This window comes from Arctopsyche grandis, chromosome 11 (genome assembly GCF_051622035.1).
Source record: "Arctopsyche grandis isolate Sample6627 chromosome 11, ASM5162203v2, whole genome shotgun sequence".
In the NCBI taxonomy this organism is placed as follows: Eukaryota; Metazoa; Arthropoda; class Insecta; order Trichoptera; family Hydropsychidae; genus Arctopsyche; species Arctopsyche grandis.
The window spans coordinates 16,026,445-16,053,401 of NC_135365.1; the positions used below are offsets into that span (position 1 = coordinate 16,026,445).

Genomic DNA, 26,957 nt, shown 5'->3' on the forward strand with positions numbered 1-26,957 from the left:
TTTCAATGTCAATCTGCAGTAATATACATATACATATATATGTACATATACCTCACTTACGCGCCAAAAGAAATTATACATATACACATGCATGCATCTTTTTTTTTTTCTTATTCCAATATACAAATTGCGTTTACATTATTGCTCGAACATACTGTATACGTAAATAGAATAAGTGCTATAAATAAGTGCATATATAATATTATATCAAATTAAATATAAAGAATCAATGGCTATAAAAATACAAAAACACTCACAAATCAGCTTAGTTATATGAATTGAAAAATGTGTTAAAAAAAGATGTAGCTTTTTTTAGTTTGAATCTCAAATTCGGTATTTTCTTATGTGGTATCTTATGAGCTTGTCTACTTATTATGTATGTTTATATACTCTCCCACGTAATTGTGTAATATATATTTTAATTTGTACATAATTATAAGTATGATGCTTAAAATTGTATGCAAGTACCAAATGCAAACTGTTAAAACATAAGCTATGTATGTAAGTATGATGAAGACAATAAAACAATATGTTCATAAATGTATTGTGTATTAGGGGCTAAGGCAGAATTTCCAATAATAAATATAATTAAATTAGGATTTAGAGTAATAGTGATTTGTATGTGCATTCTTAATAGATTCTACTGTAAGCGAATTATAAATTATTATCATAAAATCTATTGACTTATAAAACTATGATGTATGTAAATTTTATTATGATCAATATTATTATAATTACATGAAAAAGCTTAAGCGTTAATCGCTACAAATAATAAACATTTATAAAGTTTTTAATTGTACATATGAATTGTTATTGTAATTTGACATTTTTGTGACTGATCAATAGTTATTTAGAAAATATACATACATACATACATACATACATATGTAGATTAAACTTAAATCTTCTCACTAGAAATTTTCCATACATTATATTTGCATTAATTTTCAACGATTTTCCAAAATATGCAATTTATTTATAATTAACGTTCAATTAAATCACAAAACTTCACTATGTTAGCTAACTGTGATTATTCGAATAGAGCCCTTTTGTATGCTCACAGTTACCATAAACATATTTTCGCTTCTGCATCGTATACACAGGTCTTCTTACATATCAAAAATGGAAAAAAAAAACACTATAACTAAACTAAGTATCATCGTAATTTTCTATGATATATTTTTGGTATCGATTATAAGCACAATGTTTAACATTCCAAAAGACAATATTATCGATACGAACCGTATGTAAGATAACATCCAAAAATGTATATTTAAAAATTGTACGTGGATAATCATATCAGTGTTGCAATTAAGCAGCTAAATGTTGCTGTGTTGATTTGTTGATTTTTTTAACATGTTTTTATTGTTGTTTTATTATGATTACGATTGTTTCGTCGATTGAGTGATATTATTATGTAAATGTGGCCATTAATTGTTGCGAATGGGAATGTGTTCGGGGGACGGAGGGGGTCGCATTTTGTTACATTATATTGTGAATATTTCAATTATTTTCTATTACGCATAGTGATATATGTTTATTTTATTAGAAACGAAATATACTTTTCAAAATATACAAAATGTTTTAGTAATATACATACATATGTAGTGTCATTATTTGTGTATCATTTGATCCCACATTAAATCAATCCTACGCTATCCATTTAACCTTTATGCACAGATCTAAAAAAAACATCATTAATGGTAAGAACTCTAACAATGAGAGGTCAATCTTCATTAATTCGAACGATCTTATTATTTCGACAAGCTTATCTTACATTTCCCCCCCCATTATGGTTCACTGTCAAACTTATGTCGGAAAAAATAATAAAATATCACCGAAAGCACTCCAGGTGTGAGTTTTGCCAAGGACGCAACAGAACATCTAAAGTGTGCTAGCGTTTTTTTTTTGCACGAGGAAAAAAAATTAAAAAAAAAAGTTTTCCGCGTACCTCTCTGTGTGTATTTGCCTTAAAATATCCCATATTTACATATTATTATATATGCAATTATACCTAAAAATTATAAAAATAATTTGACCTTATTTTGTTGGAGAATCTTTTGATGATGCCTGCATAATGAAAAGCTTTGAGAAATTATATTTCACTCATACATCAGAATATATACAAAGAAACTGTATAAGGAAATTTGATTTAATCCAATTACAATTAACTGTTTTCTTAAAATTAAATATTATAGTACGAATGTGATCTTAGTTAGCACATTGAGATATAAATCTGACTGCAAAATATGACAAAAAGCGTTAAAAAAAATAACTAAAATTATAAATTTGTCATTTTGGTACATATGTACATCCATATATTTGAATGCATTAAAATGAAATTGAAGTTTTTTATTTATTCAGGTATACACCAATTTTTATCTTACATGACATCTATGGCCAAACATTTTACACATAAGTATCGTAAGTATTAAACATACATCTACAAATGTACATGTATAGGTAAATATATTTTTAAACTTCAACAAATTCGATGCAATGAATTTGCGAGAAACTATCCAACGAATCATAATCGAAGTCCTTGCTTAGAATATCGAACGAACAATTTAATAAATGAGATGTACATATTTCGATTATCTTTAATGCACTTGAAAAATGACGATGGATTAATGTCACTCGCTTCGGTTTCCTTATCCTGTCATTTTTCGTCTCTTCCTTTGTCTCGGCGCTAAAAAATCGCCAATTTAAACCGTAAACCGACCTAAATACTCTCATTTTCTGGCTCACACTGTCTTCTATCTTTTGCACATCTATATAAATTATAAATTACTTCAGCTATGGCCGACTTTAATCATTCAGGAGTGCTCGTAATTGATGTACGGACGACAAGTACTGTAACTCTCCAAGCACGCAATCCCGAGGAACTTTTCCAACGAAATTTAGACACTGAAAATCTTTCTTTTTAACCCAATATATACAATAAATTAATATATATAAATGAATATATTATCCAATAAATCAACTTACTGAAGCTAGCTAATGTAAGTGCTGCTAGTAGTATTAGATGATAAACGTGGACGAAATTATTTCGGTTCTGTGAAAGGTTTCACGTCGATTTTCCGCGTATTGTTCAATGATTTAAAATAGTTTTGAGGAAATTTTACAAGAAAAAAATATAAAACTTCCAACACGCTCAAGAAACTGCATCCAAGGAACAAGTTGAATACTCCTCCAAACGATGCTGAAAGAATTAAAAACGTATACTGAAAAACCAATTATTGATAAGTAAACATACAAAGGATACACGATGCTAAATTATTCACACAACGAAGCAAACGTTCATTCCAGTTAAACGATCTCATTACGATCTCCTCGTGGCTATCACCTTTAATTTGCCGGCCCCAGTTTGCCACTTGTTGGGTCCTGTCAAACTGAATTTTACGCAATCTTGTCTTTTCTTTTATGTTTTCTTTCTTGCTTTTCTTTCCTTCGTCCGAAACCCTCACCCTATAAATTCTTCTCTCCCAGCACTCACTTCCTTAAGTGAGTCAAAGATAAATTTAATTTTTACTTTGTCTTATAAACGAGTAACTTTTCGTTTTTTTCTACATTGTTTTATTACAGCTTCGAATCACCCATTAAAAATTTTTGAACATTTTCTTTCAGAAAGTTCTATGAAACACTTCAAAATCCAAACCATGTATAAATATCCATCAAGTAATATACAAATCAATCAATGTTTAACAAAATAATACTTAATACTTATAAATAGCGACACATGTACTTACTACGTATGTATATAAAAATCAATCAAATTAAAAAAAATGTGCTGTTTCACTCGTACTCTTAAAAATACCACATAAGAGAAAATTCTCTGCGAATAATTGAAATTCTAAGACATGGTTGGTATTTTTAAATATATGTACATAGCTTCTGCATTTTATAGTACATCTTCTTGTATCACAATGTAAACTTTTATATTAGAATCCCTTAAAAACCAATCGTGAAAAACCAGCCGTTTTTGTCACTTTGTACGTCAGTGACTCACCCGCGAGTCGTGCATAAACTTGGCTTCTACGCTAGCAAAATATGTAAGTCGATGCAATTAACGTTTCACGGACGAGTTGCATCGACTAATTTTACGAAACGTACAATATTTAATGTTTAATTGATTTACAAACACCATCTATGGACGAATTTGGTAAATTAAAAAATCGATAATTTGAATTTTTCAGGATTCTTTTTACAAACACGCAGCAGATGTTTTAATCAACTATACCAAGAAATCTGAAACGTTCATAAGCCCTCAAACATCATGAGACATGTCACGCGTATGTATAGAAGATCACACCAAACTTCTGGGAGCCTCGAACTATGTGTGTCAAGTAAGGTTTTCAATACCGGACAAAATATCAATACCGGTATTTCGGTATTATAAATACTAGAACCGGTATAATAAATATCAAAACAGGTATTACAAAAAAAAAAAAATTCGGGTGTGACCCCATGACATTATCTATGTATTTGAGGAATATAAGAAGTTTACAAAACAAAATTCGATATTGAACTAATAACTATGATAGCGATACAAATTGAGCGCAAATATATGCAAATACTTGCACAAGACAAAATTTCTACTTCCGGTTGGCGGATTTTGTTCAAATTTTTTTAATTATTTAAAATCATTATCGGTTAATGAAATTTTTATAGACACTACGTAAATTTTTTTCAAATTTTCAAGTTGACCGGAAATGGTACCTCCCCTTATAGGTGTCCTCTTTTTTTTAAGTTTTTGAATTCGATTTTCTCCCAAACTACTAACTGAATCAGACTGATTTTTTTTTACATGTACTAGAAATAATAATTTTTATAATTTTATATTTTTTAAATCTTTTTATCTGAACCGGAAGTAGTACTTTTACTTTAGAGAATCGAGGTTTTTTATGTTTTTCTCAAAAGGCTTTTGATTTATCGAACTGAAATTTCATATCAATCAGTTTAAGCTCAATACCAAGTTATGTATAAAATTTGGTAAGCGTCCGTCAACCGGAAGTGGCAGTTTACTCTTGTTCGATTTGTCTTCCACTATTTTTTTCGACCCCTTAAACATGTGTGGTCTTCACGAAAAAATTCAAGTATAATTCTTGTATCAATGTGATTAAAATAAAAAAAAATCACTAAATTTAATAAACCGGAAGTGGGATTTTTTCCCTTCCGGAAGCATCCGGAAGGAAGGTCAAAAATGTTGTCGCCTGGATCCTGTCCACACCCCTGAACGTATTAAGCTGAAAATTTATATTTGTGTTGTTTATGTACTAACTTAGATTTGGTAACGTTTTGGTCAGAATTCGTAAACCGGAAGTAGTATTTTTTTTAAAAACAATATTTCATTATTTTTTCATTATTTTATTTTGACCTTTTAAATTATTTTAAGCTTCTTGATATTTATTGTGTATAATAGAGATATTGATTTTAAGTAAAAATAAAAAATAAAACCATCAAATTTAATGAACCGGAAGTGGGATTTTCTCCTATTAGAAAGGTCAAAAATGTTGTCGCCTGGATCCTGTCCACGCCCCTGAACGTATTAAGCTGAAAATTTATATTTGTGTTGTTTATGTACTACCTTAGATTTGGTAACGTTTTGGTCAGAATTCGTAAACCGGAAGTAGTATTTTTTTTAAAAACAATATTTCATTATTATTTTTTCATTATTTTATTTTGACCTTTTAAATTATTTTAAGCGTCTTGAGATTTATTGTGTACAATAGAGATATTGATTTTAAGTAAAAATAAAAAATAAAACCATCAAATTTAATGAACCGGAAGTGGGATTTTCTCCTATTAGAAAGGTCAAAAATGTTGTCGCCTGGATCCTGTCCACGCCCCTGAACGTATTAAGCTGAAAATTTATATTTGTGTTGTTTATGTACTAACTTAGATTTGGTAACGTTTTGGTCAGAATTCGTAAACCGGAAGTAGTATTTTTTTTAAAAACAATATTTCATTATTTTATTTTGACCTTTTAAATTATTTTTATCCTCTTGATATTAAATGTGTATAATAATTATACTGATTTTAAATAATTAAAAAAATTTGAACAAAATCCGCCAACCGGAAGTAGAAATTTTGTCTTGTGCAAGTATTTGCATATATTTGCGCTCAATTTGTATCGCTATCATAGTTATTAGTTCAATATCGAATTTTGTTTTGTAACCTTCTTATATTCCTCAAATACATAGATAAAGTCATGGGTTGGTCACACCCGAATTTTTTTATTAACGTCAACCTAATTTCCAGGCTTCCTATAAATTGTTAAAATTTATAGATTTTAAAGATAATAAAAAATTGCGTACAAGATCAACTATTTCGCGAGTGGCAATTAACTGGTTAAACGTAACAACATTGAATGTATTTTCCAGCTCGAATGTCTCAACAGGTCTTTAAAATCATATTTCAAATGTTCTTCGGAGTAGTTTTAAATTATTTGAATGATCCTATCTGACAAAAAAATAATCCATCGTACCCAAAAACTTACTCAAAGTTTAAGTTTTATTGATCGAACGGTATGGTGCATTTATACGTACATATTTATGTATTTATTAGATTATGGCATAAATTCGTACCTGTTTACCATTCTAAATCGTTTATTGCCATTTGTAAAACTCGGGCACGAACTTATGCAATCATTCAATATATGTATGTATGTAATACTTACAAACTAAATCGACCCAATAGGCAATGATAGCTTTCTTTACTATAGTTCCAAATTGACTTCCATAATAAACGTGTATGACCGATTGATTTTCAGTCAAAAGATTGCTGAAAAAGATGAATATGTTAGCAACAAATTCAAAATATAGACACTTTATTAAATGCCACTCACTAAAAAGGGTCCAAATTGAAGTGTGTAGTGTCAAGATCTGTAGTGTGTATAACCATATCGGTTATATTTTGATTACACTGTTCTGGACACGTACAATTGTCACCCCACGTCACGCTCGTCACTTCTCCTAAAACACAAAAATTAATCATCGATGAAATAAATGCAAATTTTCTAAACGAAATTTGAAATAGGTACCTACTGAAATGATGTTTGAGACAGTTGATTCTGGTAGCGTTGCAAAGGATGTCCTCTTCGTTCCTCGGATAAATGTAAGATTGACAACCGCACCTGTCAACGTTCTTCTCAATTTCGCACTCGACCAAGCAATCGTTTTTCCGATAAGACGCAAAATGCCTGAAACACAAAGAGACGGGTGATTTCACGCGACGAAAGGACCCAATGGAGATGAATCGAGAATTTTCTCAATCGAATTGCATTACTTCAATGGGAATTCGTCCAAATTGTAGCATTTCCTACCCTCGGGAGTGAGCTTTTGAGCCTGCCCGCCAATAACGATCTTCACCGGATACAGAGCTATTTGCAACTCACTCTTCAACGGCATCACCATTTCGTTGGTAAAACGACCAGCGTATGCATTGCTCAAATGCAACACAATCTGAAAAATCATCGATCGCCATTACAGTATTAGACTAAATATGAATATAATATTGAAATCAAATTACATAATTCACATATGTATGACCTTAAAGGAATCCATAACGTGATATACTTGCTTGTTGTACATTCCCATAGTATCAACAACGTAGCTCAATCCCATTCCAGGACCAAAGTAAGGAGAAGTCATGGATTCAAAGTTTGGACTACAAAAACAATATTCCAACTTCATACATATGTACATACAATTAAACAACTGTGACCAGTGATATAGTGCTAAAATAAAGAAATGCTGGAACGCTGAACTTGTGTATCTATTGGATATATGAATGATCCTTATGAATAACTATTGGATAAAATAAAGGGTTGTTTTAATAAATTTATTATTTACTAGGCTTCGCTCGGTGTTTGTAATATAAGCCGCTTAAACATGACCAATCTTAAAGTAAACGTTTTATTAAATTTATTTGATGAGTTTTATTTTATTTAAATTTATTTGAATATTAAATTGTTTTTTTATTAAATTGAACGTCACGGATTTTACGAATCAAACAAACAAACATACAAAGTCTCTTTCGAAATTATATATTAAGATATAAAGATATAATGTACGATAAAAAAGGCAGGGTGGGCGCAAATTTTTCTTCAAAAAACGTATAAAAAAGCGTCGGATTCATGCTGAAGTTCCATGAAAGATTTGAAAAAAAAAACTAAACAATTTTTCCTTGTTCTATTACAATTATTGAAACTTGTCTTTTGAAATTTTGAATAAAATATCTACAGAAGTTATACATATACATACATAGGTATATGTGCGTCTATGTAAGTGGAGACTGCGTACAGCCAGTTGTAGATCAAGGAAGTATAGATGTACATATGTTGGAGACGACGATAAACCCAGTGTAATTTTAATAAGGTTGTTTTTAAAATTGTAAATGGCATATGTAAGTTGAGCGAAGGAGCGTAGCGCGAATTTCCGCAGCACTTGAAAAAATTAATTTGCAGGAAATAAAATTATGTGTTATTAAAATATTGGAAACATAAAAGTAAAGGGGCGCGCTCCGGCTCAAAAAATAAGTACCCGCGCCCGCCCTACTACACCAATGACTATGACTAAAAATGCATTTGTAAACTTTTCTCGTTTCGTCAACCCAACTCACATTTGGTCTTCCTTTTGGACTATTTCAACATCTCCCATATTTTATCCAATCTTCAAGTCATATATTCTACCCTAAGACTTGGGCCACACCAAGCGACTTTCAAGCGACTTGGTTGAAGGCGACCAGACCAATGTATGCAAGGCGTGCCATCCCCATCAACTTCTTGGTCACTCACGTTTCTATACATTTTTTCTGGTGTCGTGACAAGTCGGCCGATTAAGTTGCTCGCAAGTCGCTCGGTGTGGCCCGGCTCTTAGATGGGGCGTGGCACATCCGTCAACTTCTTGGTCTCTCACATTTCTATACATTTTTTCTAGTAGCGGGATTAGTCGGCCGACAAAGTTGCTCGGTGTGGCCCGGGTCTTACATTAGCTACATTCGCCACCCACATACTCGACTTTCATTCTCCTCGTTAAACCAAACGGTAAACGTATTGTTTCACACACACGACCATCGTTACCACGAAAATCGCAAATACGGAATATCTGGCAATCGATTTCTTGTTAGAATGATAGTTGGCGTGGATAGCTCTTGATTGATGGGATTTTCGGATGCCAAATGCTTAGTGATCGAGATTTTAGTAACAAAACGATCTCGCACACGCTTTATGCGGAATAATCACCAAACCAAACATATTATGTATTAAATTAACTCACTCTCTATAATCCGTGTTGTAGTTAAAAGAACAACAGTATCCATCTTTAGTCTTGGACCTTTTAAACAAATCATTGCAAGGCATGCTTGTGCCTTGCCATTTACACCTAATCAAAAATTTATTACACTTGGGCAGCAACAATCTGATAATAGCAGAAGGTGTCAATTCGTTGAATGTCAAAAATTTTTCCATTGGAGTTAGGTCACGATTTACCGACACAGGCATACTAAAACCCAATAAAAATGGTATCAAACGTTCCACTTCTTTAGCTGTCACGTTCGGGGGCAATTTCCTGATGAAAAAAATAATGAGACGATATTACACATCACATAAGAAACGAACTATCAGCTGAACATCCTATGCACACGCGTCGGGCACTCTCATAGTACATATATAGATGTCGACCATATAAGTCGTTGTAAAGAAACCGAAATCAATTTTTGCTTAATTTAAGTTGTAGCGACTATGTACATATGTGTAGGTGGGCGCGTGGCGATTCCGAACCTAGCTCAAGCGCCCATCTGTGGGCGCACGGCGATGAAGTGGTTAAAGACGCCCTACAAGATGTACGTAAGATGTTCGTCTGTTGGTTTGTACCATTAATGTTTAGTATATATATATATGATACATACATACTGGCAACTGTACTTTCTATGTATATTTTGGTGAATTTCCTGGGTGGACATATGGTAACACCTGGAAAGTCGAACAGCTTCAAAGGTGCGTAGTGACTTTGGTATATTGCTCTCGTCGGCTCTTCAAAATACGAACGATACATGATGACCATCATTATCGATGCTCCGATTGCGGATAGAAACGGTATGAATATCCAGATCCATCTGGAATTGGCCATGATGTTTCATAAAATCAATACATGTCCGATGATTATACTTTCCAGCAATTACCTGTCCAACATTCGCCTTCCAACAGCATATTTCAATCCGTGAACTGACGATTCGTTGGCGTAGTCTCGCCATGTTTTTTTAGCTGCTTTCAATATGACCGAAGTCGGCTTCGTACTCATTTTCCCGACTTCGACAACCGAATGATGACTATTTACAAACCCTCGACAGGAAGTTGGCATAGTTAATCTTGGCGGATGGAGGCGTCAACTCGCCACTTCCTCTCAATCGACAATTTCCGCTTTTTGAAAATTTCAATCAATTCATTATTAATGAAGCGAAAGACAACCTTTTTCTTTCAAATGTTTACCTCATTTTTGTTTAAAACGGAAATTAGATAGACGTGAATAATTTTTTACTATTTTTATCTCAAATATTATATTTTCTTTCCTCCAAAAAATACAATAAGGTAAAGACACACAGAGGTACGTGGCATGTGTTTTTTTACTGCGGTAGTTTTAGATACTGCGGTACGCCAAATCATCGAAATAATAAGATCGTACAAATTACATATGCATCTACGAACTCGGTATTGGCAATCCCTGCGGTGCCTCTCAACGTTGGAGTCCACATACGCGTCCCGTGCCGCACTTTCGACTAACTTTAGTCATTTGACCAACATTTATAAATGATGTATGTGTGTAAATTACCGGTAGGCTGCTAGGTACCTACATACATTAGATTACCGGTTGCTTATCACTTTTGCAATGGTTCCGTATCGTTTTACAATCAGTGATGAAAATTCGTTAGGGTCGGAAAATGACCGGAAGTGACGTAACTTGGAAATGTTTCAATGGTTCTTAAGTGCTCGTGTGGGCATTCCAAAATTTAGTAGCCTCGTATCAGATCGGCCGAGGAAAACATTTTAAGTGAATTCGCTAGCAATTTCAATGCAAAAATGTTCGTCGAGAATTTTCTGCGGAATTCTGAAAATCTCGTTACGAACTCATTTATTTTGGAATCTGCGCGTTATTCAATTAGAAGCGCAGAAGAGCATTTTGTAATTCACAAAATTTTCACCGTACTTTAGTGTCTTGAATACGCTGCCGGTTTGATTGTAAAGTTACGATTAATATTGACAAATATAAAAGGAAATTCCTGCTTTGTGTACCTAAACTGTACATGGTTTTGTATCCTTTTCATTCTTCATATCAACTTTCTGTTGAGTTGAAAGTATAAAAAATGGTAAAATATTATCATTAAAGAGCGGACCCAGAGCGCGCTGTTCATTGTTCACATATTGTAAATGCATTGTTAAAGGTTTACCGAACCTTTTTTACAAAGCATTTACAATAATGGAATAATAGACGGCGCGCTTCCGGTCCTACCTCTAATTATCATGCTGCTATACTATTATATTTAGTATATGTTCATACATATGGGTAATGTAGTTACAAAAATGGCATATCAATTTTTTAAATAAATTCAACAAAACTTATCACATAATTTTTAAATTTGGAAATTTCAAGAAAGTTCATTTTTGGTTCTCATTTTATTTATGATGAATAAAAACTATAAAGATCATCAGAATGTATTCTGATTACCAAACCATTAAAAATATCAAAACCGCATGCACATTTCTTATTTACATCCCCCATCAATAAATCTAAAAAATTTGAAATAAAAATTCATTTACTGTGTATATTATTTATCACCAAAATAAAACATAATTAGACCTTTTTTGTACATATGTACTTATCTATAATATGTATATATGTATGTACATACTTGGACATTAATATCAAACTAATTTTTGATTTTTAAAGCTTTTCATTAAATAATATTTTACTGGCCATCTTGTTGGCTGAAAACTGATTTACAAAATTACCGACATTAATTAAAATACTGGCCATTTGAATATTTACAAGCATGGCTGGGCTTTTGTCTAGCTTCGAGAGGCGGCGGGATTGATCCCGTGAGTTGATCTCGATTGAAAAGAATTTATTTTGAGTATATATGTAATGCTGCTGGTCAGACTTGGATATTTGTGACCCCAGGTCAATCGTTTCCTATCAAAGTTTGCCAATTTTTCTGATTTCATTGTTGAAACGGTTCCTCTATTAAATTGGCTAAAAACCATGCCACCTACTATGTCACGACTATTTGAGTATGATTAATGTATAATAAAAAATTATATACAAGTTTAAAATTCATAGATGTCTCATTAATTGCGAGTTTTTCAGTATCCCGTAATTCAGCGAATTGTGTAATCAAGATGTTGCATTGTTTATAATTGGCCAGCAAGGCGCATTGGGGTTTACTTGTAACTTTTTTGTTTTTTTTTGTACGTTCTTTTGAAGTCAGTTTGCTCTTGGTTGCCGTTGAATAAGTACGTCAATATTGGTATTATTTTGAAGCTCCGTTTATCTTGTTTCGGTTTTCATTTCATTTCTTTTATTTTCACCCATAGAAAAAATGTCACGACCGGAGATCGACGAGATGCAATTGCGGCGTGTTTTGTTGTTTTTGTTTGATAAGGGTTTAAAATCCAAAGAAATCACTAATAGCGTTTGTGAAACTTACGGGGTTTTTTTGAAAGTTTGTAAATGTCAACGTTGGTTCAAGCAATTTAAAAATGATGAAAGAAATTTAAAAGACATGCCGAAATCAGGCAGACCTCAAAAAGTCCATAACGAAGTGTTGAAATCACTAGTGGAATCAGATCTACGAAAAACAATTAAGGAATTATCTCTAGACATTAGCTGTCCTTGCAGGGACGTCATTTGAGGGGGGAATGGGGGGGACACTCGCCCCCCCCCCTAAATTTAGGAATAGTGTGCATTTAGAAAATAGTATGAATTTAATGATAAATAAAATTTAAAATTTAAATAGATCTATGAATGATACATTTATGTATGTCTTATGTTACTTTTGGGTAACTTAGTGGCCAATAAAATAATCGCTGCAATAAGCTACTTTTTGAATGGTATGCCGTGGGTCAATGAGTGACCATATTTTCTTTATTACTGAGCAGGTATGAACCCGATCCGTTTTTAAGAAGAATTGTTACTGGGGTTGAGAAATAGACCCTTTGCACCATCGGATTATCATTTGTTTCGAAGTATAGAACATTTGCTTCGATATAAAAAAATCGTCTCCGAAAACACCTAGATGCCTTTTTTAAATCATATGAACTAAATTTTTATAAAAAAGGCATCGAAAAGTTGGCCAAATTGTGGAAAGATATATAAATATATAATTTCGAAAGATACTTTGTATGTATGTAAGTATGTATATATTTTTGGTTGGGAATATGACAACGATTCGAATATTTTTTCGGTTTAAAAAAATTTAATAAAAAAACAAATAAATATTTACTATTAGATTCACCATGTTTAAGCTGTTTATATTACAAATACTGAGCGAAGCCGGGTAAAACAACCAGTTATTAATAATAATGGGAATCACCAGTGCCAGTTTTAGGGGGGGCTGGGTCGGTGGCGCCCGAGGGCGCCAAATAAGTTGAGGCGCCGCTCAATGCACCAAAGGCGCTTTAAAATTAAAACTATTATAGATTAGAGCGCCAAAGGCGCCTCTACTTTCTAAACTCAAACATTTTTACTCGGCAAATTCTATTAATTGGGTGAAGGCGTATTCCCTTCTGTATTATAACTAACGTTTCCCTGTGGCAGCCACAATTTAAATCTTGTGCTATAGGACGCTGCGAAATTTTCTGTAACATCGCAAGCTTTTTTCGATATTCTCCAAAGATTGTTTACACTATTTTCAGCTTCAATATATCGCTGGAAGATTCTAAATGATTACGTGCAATTATATTCCTCAAAAAATTATCTTAGATTCGAACAGTTAACGAATATTCTAAGATGTGGGGTTTTTTGTATATTGTAAACAATCTACTGGAAAGAGCCGATCTTCAAATTAAGCTCACCGGGAATTCAAAATCTCATATGCAATGAACTTATCAATTTAAAAGCCATTCTTTCAAATAAAGTTCAAGGTTAAATTAATCCAATTATTGTATTAAATTTTATAAAACAGTATAATTTATAAGAATTATATCCAAACATTTGGGTTGCTATGCTTTTACTGACACTGCCTGAAACTGTAGCAAGGTCCCAAACCGGAAAAAAAGTAGGATGGTAATCAGTGGCGGCTCGTGAGAATTCATAGAGGGGGGGGGGCTGCAGAGATTAATCGGGTTGTATTAGCTCGTTGACCATACCGGTGATCAAATACAGACAAAAATAGCATGCATATGTACTATACTAGGAGGTCTGCAGCCCTGCAGCCCATATGGACGGCAAAAATAGCATGCATTTGTACCATACTGGGAGGACTATAGCCCCGCAGCCCATATAGACGAGCTGCCACTGATGGTAATCCATTTTTATAAATTTTTTTTAAGGGTTTTAGAAAAAATTGCCCGAGGGCGCCATTGGGTGTAAGGCCGGCACTGGGAATCACTCATCTCAATAAAGGTCTGTTCATACCTATCCAGCACGACCCGTATCCTGCAGGTGTCATGCAAGTGCGGATAGTATTATTTGGTACATTATATTTCACACTCCTTTGGCTAGAGCTGTGGCATTTAGTTATTCTCCCATTCCTCGCGGCCTCCGTTTCTTAAATTCATTGGATGGTGCCATTGACATTTGTCACGTCTCTCTTCATTATCTGCACCACTTCCTAAGTTATGGAGGTCGCGACCATTTAGAAAGGTTGAGTTAATGTTTTTAATTATGATTTTATTATGATTTCATGTTTTATTTAGTTATCCTTTCCTTATTTAATTTGTATATTTGTATATATAATTTGTTTATTTAACTTGTATTTTTTCCTTTTGTACTTCTTAATATTTTTAGCACACTCGTCACCTTGGAGCAATCTGTTAGACGAGTGTGCTTGATTAATTGATTATGTAAAATAAAATAAAATATGGATGTATTCATACGTCATTCGCGCATGCGCATTTACGCATTCATGCGCGTCCATATAGAATGTACCAAATAATACTATCCGCGCTTGCATGACACCTGCAGGATACGAGTCGTGCTGAACAAGTATGAACAGACCTTAACCTTTCCACCGCGTACGACTACTACATATACATGTCCCCTAGCGAACATACCCTCAGCGCGTGAGACACGCATAGATGTCTTGGAAGTTCCAACCAGTATAAGAGCCGTCTATTGTGTTAAAATTGTATAACTTGGTTGAAAATATTACTAAATGTATACTTTACCAAATTCAATAGATGGCAGTAGTCAAAAAAAATTCAATATAGGCTAAAATAATTTATAAAATATTACAACCTATATTTATAGTCGAAAACGCGATAACAAAATCCGCAAAAAAGCAGCCGCGTACAGGGCATGTTCGCTAAATTTGGTGACGTGGGCAAAGGGTTAAATAGAATGCGATTTTTTTGGAAATAAATTTTTTGTTTAGTATTAAGCAAAAACACTATTTATTTTCACTTTACCTAATATATATGTATGTATGTATATAATAAAATAAAAAAAATATATATATATATCAATGTTCGCGTGTGGCGCGAATGCATTGTTGACGAATGTGTTGTTGGCATTGCGAGGTTGGCAGGAGTGCGCGCCAACCGCCAACCGCCGCCTTCGTTCGCAGGCAGAGACGCGTTTGAAGTTTGAATCGGCAGCGGCGCCACTCGAGCACCCCGGGCTCCGCCCCTCGCGCCGTCGCTCCGTCGCCCCCCGGCAGGTGAGCCTCCGCCCCCCCCCCCCCCGCCCCCGCCCCGACCCCTCGCCCCGCCCGAGACCCCCGCAGCGCCCGAAGGCTGTCGAGCGTTGCCGATTACCGATGCCAATAGCGATACCGTTACTGCTACCACTACCACTACCACTACCACTACCACTACCACTACCTATGACACCACCTATGCTTGATCTTTGTTTTCAATTTTTTCCAAATATGGCGACCTCTGGCAGCACGTCAACTCGTTTCGTCATCGCTGACATTACTATCTGTCACTTGCGCCTCGCATAACCCTCACGGATCGTCGACTCGGCTCCGCTGCTATATTTACCGTTAACCTATAAACACTTGGCTTTTGTTAGTACTGCATACATACATAAATGATCGGCGTCAGGCAAACTTTGCAACTTCCAACTATGATCCTTTGGAATACGCAATTTTCATCGGTCTAAAAAATAACAAGTCCCCACTGCTAAGCTTAACGAAATGAGGTTATGTTGTTGTGTTCTAGTTTGCTTACATGTACAGTAAAACCTCTAATTATCCAGATTGTTAAAAACAAATGCAATGCATAAAATTTCGAAAATATTTTCTTTTGTTTTGTCTTTTCTGTCATATGACATTTGTTTCTTGAAAATTTGATCGCGATTTAAATATTTATTTTTTTAACATCACCAATATGGAAAAGAAAACGTGTTGTATATTATTTTTTTTTCAATTTATAGCAGGAAGCCCTAACGAGTAACACAAATACGCCTTTTGGCCAGAAACATTATACATTTTGATACCAATATTATTAGTACTGTTGCGTAGGGGTGGGTGGAGGATCCAAGTAAAAGGCCAAAGTCGTTTCACAGCATTTATTGATGATTAAGGAGATACACACACTGGCAGTGCTCAGTCCAGAATGACTTGATATCGCCTTATAAGGGATAGATCTCTCAGGACATCTTCAATGTCTAATTTGTTTGCCTATTGTTATGGTCACGTACGGATATGTCTCCCACGGTACAGGTCAATTCTGAGAAAGGAGCAATAACAGCCAACTCGGTCGCCATTGTTTAGCCTACGTGCACTTATGGTCTAGATATAATCCTCGAAACCAATTATAACGTTCACATAGTCTCTGGAATGCTACCCGGCCTAATCCGATTGCCACTACTCGGCGGCTCTTTTTAGTATACGTAACAGTACTATAAAAAGTACATAAATACATATCAATTAATATCCACAGAGACATTTTATGGTCAAATTTGTAAATTTGCAGCATATTATACAATGCAGCGAAATTCGAAATTATACGAGAAAATGGGTTAGGTTGCCAATTTGTTGGAACCGTTTCAATGAAAATCAGATAAATTGGTGAACTCTGATAGGAAACGATCGACCTGGAGTCGCAAATCCAATGTCTGGCCAACAGAAAGCAGTGGAATTTGAACTTGTGACCACTCTGTTCAAAGCATTATATGCTACTTGTCTATTCTGTTGGTTATACAGTAGAACCTCGATTATCCTGATTATTAAAAACCAACACAAATTTTACGATTTTGCTGCTTTCAAATGCATAATATAACATTTCGAAAATAAGACTCAGAAATGAGTCAGTTGTCTTCAAAATTCAATACTCATAGGACGTTTGTTTCTTGAATATTTTATATTTAATATCACCAATATGGAAAAGAAAAGAAAAACAAAACAGTTTTGTATTATCATTTAAAGACAAATTAGATATAATCAATGCTTTATCTCTTTGAATGCTGACCAGTGCCGATCGGGGTTTTGCCAAGAAGTCCATGGGCCTGAAAAACGCCAATAGGCATCGTATTTGGAGCATGTAAAATGTAAACAAGACTGCTACCCGCTAAGCCTTTCCAGGTTGCATTGAACATGGATCGTGTAATCCGTGTCGTTCATTTGTCAACGTTTATAAAGATTCGTTTACACCAGAATGTCTGAATTTATAACCATAGCAGAATTACCCGATGGAAATCCCTAACTGATGAGTATTTTAGATTGTGGGCTTGGCATTTAGATTGTGAGCATTACATTATAACAACAATGAAGAAGATAGAACTGGTTTTGGAAAAATACATTCATTAATAGACTTATTTTGTTTATTTTATATTGTTGCAAGATATGTTAGAGAGTCTAAACACACCTTTACAAAAATCGAAATCCTTGGCGGTAGTGATCTAGGGTTTGTTTGGATTAGCTACAATTTTTATACCTGCTTTCTATTAGATTTCTAAATAATTCTAGTTGGAAATGTTGTCGAAATTCTCAGTGTGGCGGCTTTTAACAGAAAAAACGTCAGCACTCAAAGGGTTATAAATAACATATCTCAAGAAACTTTTTAAATACAAATCTCGGTTACACTGTGAATGGCCATAATGAAAGACACATCTGTTAATACTTAAATTCAGCAAGGGTTAAAAGCAGTGTATTAGGACGATCAACGATCTCGGATATTAAAAAAAGGGATAAAAATACACAGAAGAGGCTTGTAATTATGAAGTTTACTGATTCTTTAATGTTAGAAGACGGAATGAAGAAGTCGAAAAGTGTATTTTTATGTGGTTCATTCAAAGACGATCGTCTGGACAGCCAATATCTGATCCATTGTTGTATGAAAAGTATTCGCGATTTGGCTAAAAAGAACAGCTAACTTTAAGCTGAAATCCATAATTGAATTTCTCAATAAAGAATAATTTAATATTGATCTTCATGTTATTAAGTATATATGTATATGTAGACAAATAAAAATTATTCAGACTGAATTTACATTTTCCGGACTACCTTCATCCCCAATTAGTCTGGACAATCGTGGTTCTACTGTATTTTATACGCTTCGATGGAATGTGATGTCTTCATATTGAATATAAATTGTATCTCATATCGTGTTGGCTTCATGTTTTTGTAAGAAATGTTGTTGTTTGAGTATTTAATGCGTTACCTTTTATATCAATGTCAATATTTGTTTTCGATAAATAGCGACACGATCAAATAAATATCATATTTTATATGTAAATGTACGAGTCGTTTGTGATTCATAAAAAACTATAATGGAATCATTATTTATATGAAATCATTATTTTAATTGTACGTGTATTTCGTTTGATTTGGTTCAGGCTTGTGAAATTGATTCTAATAATTATGCTGTAGCAGAATTATTTTGTAATATTAGTTTGCTTTTAGTACATGTATATTTATATATTTATTATTAACAAAAAAACGGTCCATTGGCTGTGCCGCTTTTTCCAACTATTCTTAAATAATAATAAAAAAAATACACGGCAAATAGGTCCTTCCTTCCTGAAATTTATGTATTAAAAACGCTGTATTGTTTGTGAGTAATTGTCCAGGAAGGCGCATTGGGGTCTTCCTTTCAAGCCTTCCTGGTATATATCTATGTAAAAATAAAATTTATAATCCAAGTTTTAAACTCTGAACTAAAAATTAATAGGAATCAAAAAAGTAGTAAACCGGTACATTTGGGCGTCCCGAAAGTTATGTTCGAAACACTAGACTGATAATTCTGTTTAATCTTTGAATTTCTAAAAAAAATTAATGACGAATATTTCAGGAAAGCATGGCATTGTCAGGAAGCGGTCGGATCGTCATTATAAAACGTGACGGCCATCCGGGATCGAGCTATCCCGTGGAGACTGGCAGTCTCACTGTCGGCAGTGGCAAGGACTGTGACATAATTACTTCCAAGCTACTTCCACCGAAGCAGTGCAGAATCACTGTTCACCCTACAGAGGTCTGTTTTCGATTTATCTTCTACCTTACGATATAATATTGTTCAAATGAATAATCCATTCGGTGATTTCACACAGGCTATTATCAAAAATCTCACCCTTGAGCATCCCACTTATTTGAATGGCAAAACTTTCACCACAAAAGCGCTGAAACACTCCGATAGTATCACATTCGGTATTGCAAAGTTTAGATGGGACTATGACGGTCAACTTAGCACCCCTCATTCTTCGGCAAAGAAAGCCTCCGGTATGTTTATTTTCATATTCGTGTGTGTGTATTTCAAAAATACAAAATGCTTTTCATGATAAAGTGGTGATTTTTTGTTGTAGATAAAAAGGTATCCGTTGTTGTTAAACGTACAAGGAATAATATTAGTAAACGAAGAAGTGAGCCTGTAAGTCTGAGGAAAAAAATCGAACCGCTCGAAACCAGAACAAGAAATAGTGTTGGAGCATTACAAGGTTTGTTTTGTTGCCTACTTACATGATATATCGAAATTTGTATGTGCCTAAATAATAATGTTGATATTAAATGTGATTTTATTTTAGGTGCACATTCTTCGAAAACCCGTCAGATTGCTGTTGTTATGCCGCAAAGGCGAAGCTTAGTTGCTTTCGAGAATACAAATCCCATATCTGCAACGCCTGATCATTCTCAGAGTACAGTTCGTAGTGAAAGTTACAATTCGACAGGTTAATTTCTCAATTATCGATTAAAACAATCACCAATTTCCGATTAGGAATTGATTTTGTTAGATCTGTATTTGTAATATTGATACGGAATGTTTTTTAGTTAAGATGCGCATTAGAAAAATAAGTAATCCGTTATACGACAATGAATCGAGGCATACACTATCCAACGGAAAGAGAAGAAGAGTCGAAAAAGTGGAAAAACTCGATACTCCTGTTGTATTAGGTTGGAATTTTGTATGATAAATTAAAATTTATGATATTTTTTAACTAAATTAATTGACAATGTGATATTTTTAGATAAAAATAAAAGGGCAGCACTGATGTTACTTACCAGAAGGAGTTTGTCGTCGAAGAAATTGAGCATTTCGAATTCGCTTAATAATTCTAAGGAAACTCCCAACTCTTCAAAAACGCTGCTGTCGAATGGCTCAAAGTCATTACCGGCGAAAATTTCAGCTGCGAGGCAACTGTTAGATGATCAGATGTCTAAAACTACTAAGATTTCATCTCGTCAATTGTTGGATCGCAAAAAAGGGTCTATCGTGTTGAAATATACATTAGAACAGCACAATGTGAGTGGAGTCGAGCCCATTGTTGGTGAATCGCCAAAGCATCCGATTGAAAATTCAGCGTCCAAAACTCCCAAAACATCAGCGTCTCCTAAAACCGTAATGGAAAAAGATAGTGTTAAGAAATCGACTGTTCCGAAAAGATCAAGATCCACTCCGTGTCCAATGCCGGGTAATTATTTTTCATAAACAATATTGGCAGTGTTTAAATAAAGTTGTAAAAAATGATTTTTGGTGATGCTGACTTTACAGATTCGACGAAAAAGAAAATGCTCATGAAAGCTAAGGTTTCAACGCCTAAATCTTCAGCGAAAGATAAGTCATCGTTGTTGTTGTTGTCGTCGAAGTCTCTTAGAACACGATCGTTCACCCCAAAAACACCCGTAAGAGCTTTGTATCTATGATAGTATTGAAATAATACAATTATCCTTATTAATAACTTACTTGTTTTAGGCTTTGTCTGGTGGAAAAAAGGCTACGCCATTCACTAATCGAAAATTGAAAAACAAGATATTGGAGTCCGTCGAAAATTCTGTTACCGGATCGAATAAAAGCGCGTCAACGGAAAATGATGTTTCGTCATTCATATTATATCTAACTAACGCTTTGAATATTATGAATAATCCTGAAATCGATCTCGAATCTGTAACTAAAACGCCCGAATTCAAAGCTATCAGCGACAAGATCAAATCGGTGGAAAAATTGATGACTCCGATCGTTAACACACCCAGTCCACAACTTTTGGAGATTGGAAGACCCCCGAGATTATCAAAAAGAAAGTCTGTCTCGTTAATTTCAAAAGCTTATTTAAGCCAAAGCAATAAAACTACGCCTAGAGCGGTAATCGCACAATCGCCGATTATTTCGCCAAAACACAGTTCACCGAAAACAGACGCTGATTTGACAAATTTTATCGATATCAATACTCCTAATTTAAGTACCTTGTTTGAGTTGAAGTCTTCCACCCCAAACGACGTCGACAGAAACATGGGTAATGTTGTTGATATCTCTCCAAAAACAAGATCTAGAAAATTGGGAGTGTTGAATTTGAGACGCTCGCAAATTTTGATAACCAAGTCTAAAACTGAACCCAAAAGAAAAACTAATCTTAAGAACGATCGAAAATCTTCTCCGATCCTTCCAAGTAAACGCAGTAGTAGATCAGCTGGCTTGGAACACGTTTCTGATAGCTCAAATATAACCGATCCGAATGTTTCCAGAAATGAGGATGAACTAGTTATTACACCTAAAAGTAGTTTAAAACCACCCCAAGAAGTCCTCAAAGAAAAGCATTCTACTGCCAAGAAACCTGTTTCCAAAAAGAATATTATAGACCATCTGGTTAGATCGCCAGAAGTAGTCAAAGAGCTGTTTAAAAGTCCCGTGAAAAGGATATTGTCTCAGAGCATCCGACAGTATGGTGATTCGCATGTATTTGATGACGAACAAGATGGAGACTCGTCCTTCGAGCTTTTGACCCGATCTAGAAGAATGGGCAAAAGTATTGTCAATTCTAGCATTGAGCCAACTACAAATCAAGCCGTGAAGGTAAATTCAAGTGACAAGAAAAGCAAATCTCCTTCAAATAACATCAGTTCTAGACGATTACTGAGGACTCCAAAATCCCCTAAAAACGACCTCAGACACATAATAGGTGTTAAGAAAATGTTCAAAACACCGAAGGCACAAAACTCGCCTCTCAATGATTTACGAAATGTGAAAGGACTACGTAGGATCTTTAGATCGCCGGTAAAGTCTCCTTTGAACAATCTGAGTGATTTTGAAGGTATTCAAAATTTACTCTCACCCAATACCACCAAATCGCCTGACAATTCAGGAGACTTGAATAAAATCAAAAGATTGTTTGTATCAATAGAAGAATGTCCTAAAGTCTTTGTAAGTCCAAATGTGTCTAAAAAATCACCCAATGTTTCCAAAACGGCTAATTCGCCGAAAAATATACAAGGGCTTAAAAAATCACCAGAAACACGTACAAAAACTGTTACAAGTAAATTGAACGATTCAAATAATCTTGGAGGAGTTGGAAGACTACTCAGAACTCCGAGTATTAAAAGGTCTCCCAAAAATGATTTACGCGACATTAGAGGGGTTAAAAAATTACTCAAGACTCCGAATACCCAGAAGTCACCCGAAAATGATCTCAGTGACGTTAAAGGTGTTAAGAGATTACTCAAGACACCAAACGCCAAAAAATCGCCCAAAAATGACTTGAGAGACGTTAAAGGAGTACAAAGATTACTGAAGACTCCAAAACCAAAGAAATCGCCCAAAAATGATCTAAGGGACGTCAAAGGTGTCAAACGATTATTGCAAACACCAAAACATACAATGAAATCGGCTCAAAACACGCCGGATTTATCAGGACTGAGCAAGTTGTTTGAACCGTCCAAAAGCGAGAGTGTAAAAGTCAATGAAGAGAATACCTCGTCGGCTTCAAATCATGAAATGTATAACTATTCATTAGGAAGATCACCGTTGAAAAATTACTCCAGAGATCATATTGTTTCTCGTGGTAGCGTACTTGAGAATGTCGGCCTCATTCCAAACAAAGTCTACCATGCCCTTAAATCAGGAGAATGCTCCATGGATATTAAAAATAATATCACTCCGAATAGATCTCTTCGTCGGGGTACAATTGATAAGACCAATTATTCTTTGGAGATCTCTAAAGTCAATTCGTGCATCAAACAAAGTTCAGACCATGCCGATAACTCCAATATTTCTATGTGTCACTCGACGCCTGCTGCCGGAAAGTCCAAAATTGGAAAAAGTGAAATCGACGTCAAACAAATTTCTCCTATTATTTCAAAATCAAGAGTTCGAGGAAGAGAATTACGGTTTGATTTTTTTTTTACTATTATTGCTGCTATATTATGTTTTAATTCTAATTGATTTCTTTTTCTTTTTAGGCAAAAGAATTTACTTGATAAAAAATCACCCAAAAAGACTAGGGCTAAATTAAGCAAATTGAAGGTAGAAGTCGTTGATGTGAAGAACGAGGATCAGATCCCTGATGAAGTGAGTGGTGCAACTTCAACTAAAACTAGAACCCGTTCCAGAGTAGTGCATACAAAAAAAATTGAAGAGGTAGCAAACACTATCAAGCTCGAGGTTGACGTTAAAGATTCGAAGAAATCGGCCAAAGTAGAAATCCATAATTTATGTTTATGCAAGTAGTGATCAGTATTATTGTATTTTTTAATGGTTTTTGTTTTTTTTTTCAGGTATCTAATGCTGTTAAAAATCAAGTCAATAAAAAGAAAGTTACATTCGCTCTAAGCGCTGAGAAAAGTGTAGACGTACCGAAATCTACCAAAACTACAAGGTCTTCGAGGGCCAAAACAGGTAAATTTTATGCTCGTTACCTACATATTGATGAAATGTTTATATAGCCAGTAGTATAGCTCGGTGGTTGCGTTCATGCCAACCGCCGAGAGGTACAAGGCTCGAACTCTGATTTAACCATGGTTGAAAAGAATTTATTTCAAGTATTATCTTTATTGCTGCTGGTCAGACTTGGATATTTGTGACCTTCAGTTGATCCTTTCCTATCAAAGTTTGCCAATTTATCTGATTTCATTGTTGAAACGGTTCCTGCATCAAATTGGCTAAAAACGATTCTACCCACAATGTCACCACTATTTGAATATGATTTATGTACAAGTGTAAATCTATAGATTATCTTGAAATTCAGCGATTTATGTAATAAAAAAATGCTGCAATGTTTGTAATTGTCCAGGAAGGCGCATCGGGGTTTACCTGTTAGGCCTTCCTGGTATATATGTATGTAAAATTAAAATAAAAAAATCCGCAGTGCCGCTTGTCAGACTGGGATATTTAACTCCAAGTCGATTGTTTCCTATCGGAGTTTGCCGATTTATTTGATTTCATTGATGAAACGGTTCCTCGTCAAATTGGCAAAAATCATACTACCTAATATTTGTCACCACTATTTGAATATAACTTCAAATTTATATATGTACAAGTTTAAAACCATATGTGTCGCTTTGGGGTAACCTTTAATGACATTAGTAAATTTATAGAAATTTTAATTATAATATTAATTTTTAAAAAATTTGTGATATTTTATAGATAGTGTTGTAATTACGAAAATTACAAGGAAATCAACTTCAACTGTTAAACAAGTCAGTGTGACTGGTAAAGAAAAAGTAGGAAAGATTTCCAAACCTAAAGCTGCTGTGTCTGTCAAAGTTTCGCCTAAACGAAAAGGTTGGTTTTCTTTTCTTTACAATATTAGTGAATATTTGATTATTTTTTTTTAATAATATTGTTTTTTAGTGGTCAAAAGCAACGTTTTGAAAGTAAAATTACCCACTAAAAGCAAAACAGAAACAACGTCCACAAAAAGCTTAACATCGACTAAAAGTAAATTACCTGCAAAAAAATCAAAGGAAACTACAGAAGAGAAAACTACGAGTGAAGTAAAGAAAATTACAAAAATAGTCTCCAAGGTTGAAAAATCGTCCGTTAAAAAGTAAGCTACATATGTATTTGATCGATTCTTAACTGATGTTCAGCAGAACATTTAAGTTCTGCGAGCTTGCTTTAAATGCTCCACACGATGAAGAATGTTTTTTTTTTTACCAATGATATTAAGAGAAAAAAATACCAATAAAATTCTTGACATATCAAAGATTTCGTCTGAAACGAATGAGTCAGGAATTTAAGTATTATCAGATGTGTCTTTCATTATGGCCATTCACAGTGTAACCGAGATTTGTATTTAAAAAGTTTCTTGAGATATGTTATTTATAACCCTTTGAGTGCTGACGTTTTGAAGCCCGCCACACTGAAAATTTCGCCAACTTTTCAACTAGAATTATTTAGAAATCCAATAGAAAGCAGGTATAAAAGTTGTAACTAATCCAAACAAACCCTAGATAACTACCACTGAAGATTTCAAGTTTTGTAAAGGTTTGCTTAGATTCTCTAATATATCTTGCAACAATATAAAATAAACAGAAGAAGTCTATTAATGAATGTATTTTTCCAAAACTAGTTCCATCTTCTTCTTCTTTGTTGTTAAAATGTAATGCTCACAATCTATAGGTAAATTCCAAGCCACTATCTAAAATACTCAGCAGTTAGGTATTTCCATCGGGAAATTCTGCTATGGTTATAAATTCAGAAATGCCGGTGTAAACCAGTCTGTATGAACATTGACATGGAATGCACGACCCATGTTCAATGCTATCTGGAAAGGCTTAGCGAGTAGTATTCTTGGCAAAACGCCAGCATTCAAAGGGTTTAACTAATATGAATTGGAATCTGCAAATATTTCACTGTTAAAATGCACTAACAAACATTACTATTAGATTTCGTTTAAAATTCTGTATTTTTTTTAGGTCTCCAATCGCACGAAGAAGTACAAGATCGACAGCATTAGCGAAAAAAAACTAAACAAGTCAATTACTAGTTCTTCGTTTAAATTGAATTTTAATTTATTTATGTCGGTGTATAATGCAATAGAAACGTAATGCAATTTAATTGATTTAAAATATAAAGTACAAAAGATATTAATTTTAATTGATTACTTTTTGCTGTCTGGTATTCTCTAATACCGCTATAAATTTAAAATGACTTATTATATACATATAAGTTTGAGTTTCTATTATAGTAAAATTTTCTTAAATTTATTTAACAAAGGATATCTTTTGTTTGAGTTTGCTTTAATTTTTGTTTTGGCTTGTTTTTGTGTGTTTTTAAGCTCTTTTTTTTATGAATCTTGATTTTTAATTTTTCAAATCGCTACCATGCGATTATTTATTTTGAATTATGGCTTAAAGGAATAATTATAGATGTATATTTTTTTGAAACACAACTTAAACAATTTGTTGAAGTACATTGACTCAATAGTGATGTTAATTTACCTGGAGAAATAAAGATTAATTATATTAGATACATTTATGGGAGACAGTGAATAATATAGTAACATTTATAGTAATCTAATAAAAAATATGAATAACTAACTACATGCTGAGTGGGGGACGACACAATTAGAGATTATATATATTTATATACATAT

The 26,957-nt window shown here is 34.0% G+C and overlaps 2 protein-coding genes across 2 annotated transcripts; one reads left to right on the forward strand and one right to left on the reverse strand.

The window, feature by feature from the left end:
* Positions 1–3,044: 3,044 nt before the first annotated feature.
* On the reverse strand, positions 3,045–10,301 carry LOC143918586 (sodium channel protein Nach-like). Its single transcript, XM_077440526.1, has 8 exons — positions 10,183–10,301; positions 9,279–9,569; positions 7,551–7,668; positions 7,288–7,463; positions 7,047–7,201; positions 6,848–6,974; positions 6,680–6,783; positions 3,045–3,202 (listed from the first exon to the last, which is right to left on the reverse strand). Exons 1-8 carry the CDS (start codon positions 10,299–10,301, stop codon positions 3,045–3,047), a joined length of 1,248 nt encoding a protein of 415 aa, XP_077296652.1.
* A 5,415-nt stretch (positions 10,302–15,716) lies between these two features.
* Positions 15,717–26,879, forward strand: LOC143918868 (uncharacterized). Its single transcript, XM_077440950.1, has 14 exons — positions 15,717–15,873; positions 19,451–19,630; positions 19,707–19,875; positions 19,959–20,090; positions 20,178–20,321; positions 20,422–20,544; positions 20,619–21,062; positions 21,143–21,273; positions 21,344–23,748; positions 23,821–24,055; positions 24,136–24,256; positions 25,004–25,141; positions 25,211–25,406; positions 26,278–26,879. The coding sequence occupies exons 2-14, from the start codon at positions 19,457–19,459 to the stop codon at positions 26,330–26,332; spliced, it is 4,467 nt and encodes a 1,488-aa protein (XP_077297076.1). The 5' UTR covers positions 15,717–15,873; positions 19,451–19,456; the 3' UTR covers positions 26,333–26,879.
* Positions 26,880–26,957: the final 78 nt, after the last annotated feature.